General features: G+C 47.5%; 1 protein-coding gene across 3 annotated transcripts in view; it reads right to left on the minus strand.

The window, feature by feature from the left end:
* LACTB2 (lactamase beta 2) overlaps window positions 1-10,420 on the minus strand; it is a 56,702-nt gene extending 46,282 nt beyond the window's left edge. For 2 of the 3 annotated variants that reach the window (XR_003854841.1, XM_029591448.1), the window contains exons 1-2: window positions 10,163-10,420; window positions 9,730-9,789 (exon numbers count right to left, since the gene is read on the minus strand). Coding sequence is in view for 2 of the 3 variants with exons in the window: in XM_029591448.1 (XP_029447308.1) it covers window positions 9,730-9,789; window positions 10,163-10,284 (182 nt within the window). In the remaining variant the exon portion in view is untranslated. The remainder of the gene's footprint in view (window positions 1-9,729; window positions 9,790-10,162) is intronic. The other variant, XM_029591449.1, reaches the window with a different exon arrangement.
* Window positions 10,421-10,634: the final 214 nt, after the last annotated feature.

Here is a 10,634-nt window from a genome sequence, read left to right on the forward strand (position 1 = left end):
AGCAGAGCTATTGGGAGGATGCGAGGGGAGGCCCATCTTCCAATAAGAATTTTCACAGCTGAGGAGCCCTTAGAACAGAAAAGATGTTTTGGATCTAAGCCAAGAATGGAGATACAGACTGAGGGAAAAAGAAGACAATGTTTTTCAATTTAGCCAATAAACAGAAGTCTTAAACAAAACAAAACCTAATAAAAAAAGAGCTGGGAATAAGACCACCACAGAGGCCAAAGCAGGCATGTTATTTTGGCAGAGTCTCATAATTACCTCTCCTATTTTATTTACTAAAAATTGGAACTATCTTTCCCAAAATGCATTTTTTTACAAAACAGAAACACTACAATTAGTTTTCAGTACCTTTCCCTGCAGTCTTCCACCAGAATCATTCTATACTGCACTGCTCTGTACATAGCTAGCCCAATGGTTTTGTTCATAACTTCATTTTTAAGTTAGAAATATTCTATCATGAGTCAAACAGGTGCATAGCATGAGTCATGACTAGACTTCTTTCATAAAGGAAATACCAAGAAAAGAAAAGATAAACACCCATGAGACTTAAAAAATATGTAACTAAATTCAAAAATATGTAACTAAATTAATCATGCCAGTATGCTATACCAGGAGTAGGCAACTCCGGTCCAGTGCCACTCACAGGTCTGGTTTACAGGATATCCACAATGAATATGCATGAGATATCTGCAAGCACTGCTTCCACAATATGCAAATATATCTCATGCATATTCATTTCAGATATCCAGAAAACCAGAACAAGCTGTGGTATTCAAGCACTGGAGTTGCCTACCCCTGCACTATACAATAGTGTTACACAGCTGGGAGAAACTACAAGAAAAATTCATAAAGGTTGACAGATGGCTTCAGGTTAACATGGAGGGCAGAGTCACTTTTGTTTCATTCAGACCGGGTCTGGCTCAGCCTGGCCTTGATGACCTGGAGCCATATGGTAACCCAAAATCGTTCTATCATCTACCAAAAATAAAATGATGCCCAAAGAAAAATATTTTCTGCTGAAGAAACTGAGAGTACCACTTTGATTAAAAATGCTGCCAATGGCATGTGGGAGATCTGGTATTAATTCCTCAGGGTTGGGAATGTTAAGGGGCAGGGCAGCATTCACAGTCTGGGGGGTAGAGAAAGTCTCAGCTATTGCTCAATAGAAACACCTACTGACTGTTCACAATACAGTCAAGTGTGGGTTTTTCTTTTTTGTTGTTGTTTTTTTCTGCAATACTATAAAACATATTATCCTATGGAGGAAAAGCAAGGGATATCAAGAATTTTTTCACTAAAATAATTGGCAACCTTACATTTATTTTCCGAAAACAAGTGGAAACTAGGCATTTTATAAAGTTAAAAATGCATGTTACTTTCTTATTATACCACAACCAATCTTTGTTTTGTCCATGTGTCCTGACTAGATTATAAGCTGTCTCTTATGGGTATTTGTGCAGCACTGGGTACATCTGGTAACATTATACAAGCGACAAATAGAAGACAGAGCACATAGCCTTCTTTCATGTGCCTTCAATAAAAGTGAGGCTATCCATGACACGTGAACAGGCTTTTTCAAGTATTACCATGCTTCTCTGGAACCTGTTACCAAAAGAGATCCATCTAATAATAGATATTTAACAAAATCCCAGTTATTTCAACAGGCTTTTATGATTTATTGTATTATTGTTATTATGACAGGTTACAATGTTACCAGTTAAGATTAACTATTTATTTATGCTCTCTATGATTTTACCAGGTCCTTGCTGATTAGGGTAATTTATCTGTCAGATTACTAATGGAGAAATTACTCACCTGACAATTTCATTTTCCTTAGTGTAGGCAGATGGATTCAGGACCAGTGGGTTATGCTCCCTTGCCAGCAGATGGAGCAAGCTGACGTCACAGTATATATAACTCTGCAGTGACCCCAGCCTGCCAGTATTCTCTTCAAAAGCAACTGTGAAAAGACTAGTAAAAAAACTTTATTAAAAACAATCAACAAACACTGAACTCAAGTAAGAACATAGGTACCCCAAGCTAGGGACTGGAAGAACACCTACCAGTAATCCCTTGGAATTTGTATCTCCACAGGAGGACTATTGATGCAATCAGTTGGCAGCCGAGGGCGGGAAGCTGAGTTCATCTGTCTACACTAAGGAAAACGAAATTATCAGGTAAGTAATTTCTCCATTTCCTAGCGTGCAGACAGATGGACTCAGGACCAGTGGGATGTACCAAAGCTACTCCCGAACAGGGCGGGAGGCTGCCTGCGGTCCAGTCAACACCACACGTGCAAAGGCTGCGTCCTCTTGGGTCTGCACATCCAGATGATAAACCTGGAAAAGGTGTTTAAGGAGGACCACGTAGCAGCTTGGCAAATGTCGGCGGGAGATAACAACTTAACCTCCGCCCATGAAATTGAGCTCTAGTGGAATAAGCCCTAACCTGAGTAGGCAATGGCTTTTCAACATCCACATACGTGGCTGTGACTACCTCCTTAATCTAGCAAGCTATTGTAGCCATGAAGCTGGTTCACCCTGCTTTCTTCCACCACGAAGAACAAACAGAAGATCCAACTTTCAGAAAGGTTCAGAAACCTCCAGATACCACATGACAAGTCTTTTGACATCCAAGGAACGAAGGAGGCAATACTCCTCCGCATCAATAACTTATCCAGGGACAGCAAAGAAATGGACTGATTCAAATGAAACTTCGAGACCACCTTAGACAAGAAGGATGGAACAGTATGCAACTGCAATGCCCCTGGAGTCACCCGAAGGAACAGCTTCCAGCAAGACAAGGCCTGCAACTCAGAAATGCGATGTGCAGAACATATAGCAATCAGGAACACTGACTTCAGGGTCAATAACAGTAAGGAAAGGGCATGCAGCGGTTGAAACTTTAGGCCCGCTAAAAAGTCCAGCACCAGTTAAGACTCCACAAAGGAACTGGCAACTGCAAGGGAGGCCGAAGTTGCTTCAAGAAACAGGCCACATCAGGATGGTATGAAAAGAAGACACCACTTACCGAGCCTTTGAAACATGTAAGAGCCGCATCCCGAACCTTCAATGAATTAAGGGCCAATCCTTTATTCAAACCATCCTGCAAATAATCCATAATAAACAGGATCTTAACTGAACAAGGAAGAACACTGCGCTCCTTGCACCAGGCCTCAAACCCATACATATGCTAGAGAAGTGGAGAACTTCCTGTTGCGTCTGTCAGTCTTCGACGGCTTCGCCCCGTCTACACCTCTCTACTTGCAGCTCCTCCCGCTCACCTTGGATTGATGGCCGCCGCAGCGTCTGCTTGCCGACCTCTTCGGTGTCCCCGGACTGGCTATGGTGCTGCCTCCCGCCATTCTCCTTCAAGGTACCTCTAGGGCGTGCGCACACGCCGCCCTCATCTTTATTTCCACATTGGCACGAACCTCAGGGGTATCCCCCTGTTCTGACGTCATGACTCCGGGGTATATCTGCCTACTACATTTGCTAGCTCATTGAGTTAGCAACGGAATTCGTATGGATGGGATTCGCTCTCCGTTCCTAAGCTACTCTGCCATTCCAGCTCTACTGGAACTCTTACTACCCTTTGGGGTCACTAACGGGGTACCCGCTCCTCGGGGGCCTCTCTGCTTCTTTCAGGTGTTATCAGGAAACCGGTACTCGCTCCTCGAGGGCCCATGTTCCCTGTGTCGCTGCCTGCAACCTCTACCTTCTACTTGGAAGAACTAACTACAGTCATCATCTGTGAGTACAGAAAACATCTCTCTCTGCAGTACTGCTTCACAGGAATAGGGTACTCGCTCCTCGAGGGCCTGCCCTCTGCTCCGGTGCCAGACCTCTCGTCTAGTGGAATCTCTGCTACTGCTAGTGAGTACAACGCTACAGTCTCCCTGCTCTAAGGGATCAGGTACTCGCTCGAGGGCCTGCTCTCCCTGTCTCGGAGCTCTCCTATTCTATTTGGGACTCTGAATGCTATTTCTACTGTGTGCTCATAACTCTCAGTTTCTGTTCCACTACAGCACTGCCTACAGAGGATCTGCTGTTCCAGTGTCCTGTGAGAGGGCTCTACAACCACTACTCACTACTGCCACCTCTGGTGGCTTCATATACTGTTTAATAAAAGATTAAATCTGTGTTTGTCTGTCTGGAGTTTAGCCTGAAACTGTGGTCCCTCACGGGACTGCCCCCCGTGGGCGTGGTCAGTTGCCACAGTGTCCAAGGATCCACCCAAACACCCATAACCATAACACTTCCAAGTGCGGAGTAAGGTTGCAATCACTGCAGAAGAATATCCAGGATTCAACAGGCAAGCCCTCTCAAGGGACAAACTATAAGACAGAACAGAGCTGGATCCTTGTGAAGAACCGGCCCCTGCTATAACAGATCCATGTGCGTCGGAAGACAAAGGGAGTCCTCCACCAGGAGACTCACAAATCCGCATACCATGGATGCCTGGGCCAATCCAGAGCCACAAGGAATACTAGCCCCCAGTGGATTTCGATTCTGCAAATGACCCTGTCCAGCAAAGGCCACGAAGGAAAGGCATAAAGCAACTCGTCTCTGGCCAGACCTTTACGACAGCATTGATGCCCAGGGACTACGAATCTCTCCTGCAACTGAAGAATCAAGGAACCTTCACATTGCGAGAAGTCACCAGCAGGTCTAGGGATGGAAGGCCCCAGCGATCTACTATCAGCTGAAACGCCTTGGCGGACAACACCCATTCTCCGGGGTCCAGACTCTCCCTGCTGAGAAAGTCTGCTCATATGTTATCTTTTCCTGCGATGTGAGAGACCGAGATCATCTGAAGATGACCTTCCACCCATTCCATAAGTTGGTCTATTTCCTGAGACACTCGCTGGCTCTTGGTTCTTCCCTGGCAATTGATGTAGGCTACCATCATCGCGTTGTCCGACATCAAGCGGAACGCTTGACCTAGTAGGCTGTGGCTGAACTGCAAGCATGCCAACCTTACCACTCAGGCTTCCAGGTGATTGATGTTCTAGAGAGCCTCTTCGGCCGTCCAACATCCCATGGCCATCAGTTCCAGATAGTGAGCTCCCCAACCCTGAAGACTCACATCTGTTGTGAGCACCAACCAGTTCAGGGAGGACAAGGAAACATACTGTTGCGTCCGTCGCTGCTCGACGCCCTCATTCCGCCCTCTTTACCTCTGTGGCGACTCCCTCCAGGTTTGATGGATGGTTGGCTGCTGCGGAGTCTTCTTGCCGTCTCCCTCTGGCATCCCCAGACCGGCACGACGCTGCGGATCCGCCATGTTGCCTGATGACGTAGGACGCGCGCTCCGACTGATGTACCAGCAAGGGCGCGAACCTCGGGGGCGCCCCCTGAGTTGACGTCATCCACTTCCAATATAAAAGGTCTCAGTATTCGCTAACGAATCGAGTTAGCAAGGATTCGTCCAAGCTACTCTGCCTCCTCGGACTTACCAGGGGTACCCGCTCTTCGGGGGCCCCGCTCTCTTTTCGTTATTTCAGATTGCAGATAAGGAACCGGTACTCGCTCCTTGAGGGCCCATGTTCCTGAACACTCTGAAGATTCTCTACTGCCTGGAAGCTATCGCAGATACAGACATTTGTGAGTTACCATCGCTCTCTCAGAGCTTTCCCTGGAATCAGGTACTCGCTCCTCGAGGGCCTAACCCTTTCCACCTACTGAGCTTCTTTAAGACCTTATGGGAGTTGTCATCCATTTCTGGCTATGAAACAGCATACCCTGTCTACTCACTATCTATAAGTTTCTCTACAGCTCAGCAACCCTGGGATCGCTGTTCCAGTACCTGAGGGACTTCAGCCCTGCCGGGCATATCAGCTCACTACTGCCACCTCTGGTGGTTCTACTAACCTGTCTAATAAAAGAATTATCTGTGTCTGTCTCCATACCCAAGCCTAGCCGGAGGTCCCTTTCAGGATATCCTCCTGGGAGCCCAGTCATCTGCCATAGGCCCAAGGATCCACCTATCTACATTCCTCTACAGCTAAGTGTCCTCTCCAAGCACTCCACTGGTAACAGATGGCTACTCCTCCATCTACAGATTCATAACAGATTGCTACTCCGCAGTCTATACCATAATAGTTTGTTTACTCCCTTTACAGAAGCTGAGCATATCAGATTGCTAACTCCTCCTTCCACAGGAGCCAGTTCATACAGATTGCTACTCCTCACGGAGAACCGTAACAGATTACTAACTCCTCCCTTCTTGAGGAGTAGAGTGTACAGATTGTTAACTCCTCCTACCACAGGAGCCGAACCCTAACAGATTGCTAACTCCTCCCTCCACGGGAGCCTATTCCTAACACGTACGTTCTCAGTTGAGCCTCCTGCAACCATCACTGGAGATGAGAGCAGATTTCCATTGGCAAGTGGAGCTGAACTGAATAGTCCTGAGACAGCAGTGAGTGCTGAAGAGGACGCATATGTGTCCTCACCCATGGTACCACTTTCAGGGTTGCTGCCATCAAGTCAAGCACCTGTAGATAGCTCCGCATGTTCGAGCGGATAGTGTTCACCAAGTGACGCACCTGAGACATCAACATTTGGATCTGTGCGTCTCGTAGAAAAATCTTGCCCAGCCTCGTGTCGAAATGAACTCCCAGATACTCCAATGACTAAGAAGGCTGGAGACTGCTCTTAGCCAGGTTCACCACCCAACTGAGCTCCTGCAGCAAGGAAATTACCTTACTGGTACCAGACTACTCTCTGCCAAAGACTTGCCCCACATCAGCCAGTCGCCCAAGAATGGGTGTACCAGGATCTCATCTTTTCTCAAAGCTGCTACCACAGCCACCATAACCTTGGAAAATGTGCTAGGGGCAGCGGCCAGAACAAAGGGCAGCGCCCAAAACTGATAATGGTGACCCAGCACCTTAAAGCTCCAAACAGATGGAATATGAAGGTAAGCCTTGGACAGATCCAGAAAGGTGAGAAACTACCCTGATTGTATGGCCATTATCACATATTGTAATGTTTCTATGCGAAAACAAGTCTCCTGCAGATGATTGTTGACACTCTTGAGGTCCAGGATGGGATGAAAGGAACATTCGTTCTTGGGCACATCAAAATAAATGGAATAGTGCCCCGTATTTTTGTGAGACTCAGGCATGGAAACCACAGCCCTCAGCCGGAGGAGCCTCAGAAGCACCATGCTTGCTTCTTCTGTATGGAGTGGCAAAGAGACACCTTGAACATGTCCAGAGGATGCTGCGAAATTCAAGCGCACAGCTTTCCCATATCACTTCCAAGACCCATTGATCCAATGTGATCTTGACCCACCTCTGATAAAAGAGAGATAGGTGTCCCCCTATCTCCTCCTCCCGAAAGTGTGTCGGCAAACCTTCACTGGGAAGCTCGGGATGGTCCGCCACCTGAGCCTACTCCTCTCTTGGGCTGTCGGGGATGAAAGGACTGAGACTTACCAAAAGGCAGAGTCCTCTGAAAGGTCAGACTTCTGTTGGGACGAAAACGCTTGGAACCCTTGAGACCCCTCATAGAAAAGGGGCACTGCAACTGATTCTTATCCTCCGGTAACTGGGGAACTGGAGATTCACCCCACTTACTGGCCAGCTTTTCCAACTCGCTCCCACACAAAAGTTGAGCCTTTAAAGGGCATTTTTGTAAGATTAGCCTTGGAGGCTGTGTCAGCTTACCAATTCCGCAACCACAGCTGACATCTGGCTGCCACTACTGAAAGCCACTCCTCTGGCCAAGATATAGACCAAATCACAGCCCGTGTCTGCCAAAAAAGTGGCAGCGGATTCCATAACTGCTCTGGAATTCACCCCTGAATAATCCACCTCCTGAGAGAGAAGCAGAGAAGAACATGCCACAAGAACGGAACAGGAAGAAATCTGCAAGGTCATCACCACTGCGTCAAAGGCCTGCTTAAGGATAGATTCAATCTGCCTATCTTGCACATCCTTCAAGGCCGCTCCTCCCTCCATAGGATTAGTTGTCAGTTTAGATACAGCACAGACAAGAGCATCCAGCTCTCTCTGGATCCAGAGTGTATAGGCCTTCCAATGCCCGATTCCCTTTGAAATTTGCCTCCGGGGCGTCTCATTCAAGATCAATCAATTCTTGAATGGCATCTATAACTGGAAAAACGCAAGAGGCTTTACGCAAGTATACCAAAATGGGATTCTTCCTCGGCTCCGACATAGAATCCGCTCCAGGCACTCCCAGCATCATCAATATCTGGGAAATCAAGGCCAGAAGTTCATCTCTATGAAAGAACCATAACAAGGTGTGATACGGCTCCAAACCAGGAGGAATTTCACCTTCTTCCAAGGAATCAGGATCCGCCTCATTATCCATACCATCCGGGTCTTCACTGGGGATACCCATGGGAAACCGAGGTTTGCCACGGCTCTTAACTATAGGATTGGAAGCGGGATGGGCCTCCAGCTGAGGGTCCTACCTGACTGGAGTGGGCAAAGTGGAGGACTGCGCCTGAACAAAGGCTTGTAAACCTTGAAAAAAAACTCCACCCAAGAAAAAGCAGCCAGATCCAGACCAAGCCCAGAAGGTATTGAAGCAGGCCCAACTGACCTGCCCTCTCCTGTGGAGGAGCCAGTCAATGGAGTACCAAGATCTGGCGCACTTCCAGCTAAAACCGTAAGAAGGCTATCATCAGAATGAGAGGATCCAGGCTTAGCAAAGTCCAAGGAAGACAACTCTCCCTGAGCATCCGAACAGCATTGACATATCGGAAGACAGGCAACACAAAGAGAAAGGCGCTTAGGCTTCTTGTTTACCGGAGCCTTGAGCAGCGCTAACTGTGCGTTCAAACGGCTCTTGCTTAAAAAAGTTGCACGCACAAATTATAGATGCCCAGCAATAAGCACAGCAAGACACAGGCACTACTAGGGCACCCCACTAGAGCGTATCACCATGCTCAAAAAAGTTACGCGCACCAAAGTCGTGCCTAGCGCGGTGCGCAAATGTGAGCATAGCCGCTGCACCATGCACACTGATGTCCTGCAGAGGGCAGGAAAGTATGCACAAGAACGTGTGAAAACACCGCCACAGCCTACCACGTGGCGCGTGGAGAAAAGCCTACTGCAGGTCCTAGCCCACCTGAGCTGCTCAACACACCAGACTGCCCAGTTCCCCTAATCCCAACGGGAGCGGGAACATCGGGACGCCACGCCAAGCACAGACACCGAAGGAAGGCCTAAAAACCCTGTCTCTGTAGGTAAAAATTCTTTTTTTTTTTTTAAACTTACCGGAACTCAGCGCTTAATGGCTGAGAACAAAGATGGTCTCCGGCTGTGGGGGGAGAGGGCATCTGCCATCACCGCTGTGCTTGGCCTTCTGCACCTGCTGCCTTTCAACTGTACAAGCAGCTATGTCCATGCTGGGAACCAGCTACCGGACCAAGGCACACCTCTGAGAGATCATGGAAATCATCTCAGGAATTCTCAACTGTGGAAGCGACCTTTAGGTATCACCACAGGAGTGTGGGGCTTTTGTTTCTCAATATAAATTTCTCCTTTCAAAATTCACAGCAATCCCCATAGGCTGCTGGAGACAGAGAATACTGGCAGGCTGGAGTCACTGCAGGTGTATATATACTGTGAGGACATTTCCATCTGCTGGCAGGGAATCATAACCCACTGGTCCTGTGTCCATCTGTCTACATGCTAGGAAACATTTATTTTTATATTTTTCTTTTACTGTATTTTATTGAACTTACTGCAAAGTTATGTTTATTCGGTTACATGCTGCATCTGTTATTCCTTGTCTTGAGCATACACTGGAAAGGCGAGCGAGATGTTAAAACAATTGTAATAATATATTCAGAAGTCTGGGCTTCAATTTAGAGATTTTTCATGTCAGCAAATTTCCAAAGGAACTAAAACGACTGCAAACGGTTTTCCAAAAATAGTCTTAACGTTTGACTGTTTTAGGTTCCTATCACGGTAGAACAGCTTCCAATATGAATTTAAGAATTTTCTTTTTACTTTACTTCCAAAACTGAGGCAGATGACTCAGCAGTTCTATCGTTATCACTGCGCAGCCTCGCTAGCGCTCATAACGGCGCAATAATAAGCTATTATTATATCACGTCAAGACTTCCTGCCGCCGCTGATGACGTTAACGAGACGCGGAGCTCTCGCGCTCTTTACCTCCGTCCCGTCCCCACCAGGTACGTGTTGGTGCCTTGTAGGGTCATGGGACCCGGGTTGCAGCCCAGCACTCGCACCACCCTTGAGCTCAGCCGCTCAATCCGCGCCAGAACGGCTGTCATGTCCGCTCCACCCGAGCTTTAGGAAGGGCGAAGCTCAGCTAAGGTAGTCAGTTGCAGTACGTAAGAGGTGCACCGCTCGTCCACCTCATCTGAAGAGGCGTTTTCGAGATCGCCGGGCGGAGCAGCCGAGCGCAGGTCACGTGCTTTGTATGTCAACGGCCTGACATCATCGAGAGCGAGGCTGACTGCTGTCAAGTTTTAGTGGCTGGATTTTGGGGTAACCGAGAGAAATCGAAAACATTCTGCCCCAAGAATTGAACAGTAGTCTAGTTCTGGCCATAGAAGAGAAGATGCCGTTCAAAAATGGCTAATTTTAGGATTTCAGGTTGAATGTCAGTCTGTTTCTCAAT

The sequence above is a fragment of the Rhinatrema bivittatum genome, chromosome 2 (assembly GCF_901001135.1).
Source record: "Rhinatrema bivittatum chromosome 2, aRhiBiv1.1, whole genome shotgun sequence".
NCBI classification, from domain to species: domain Eukaryota; kingdom Metazoa; phylum Chordata; class Amphibia; order Gymnophiona; family Rhinatrematidae; genus Rhinatrema; species Rhinatrema bivittatum.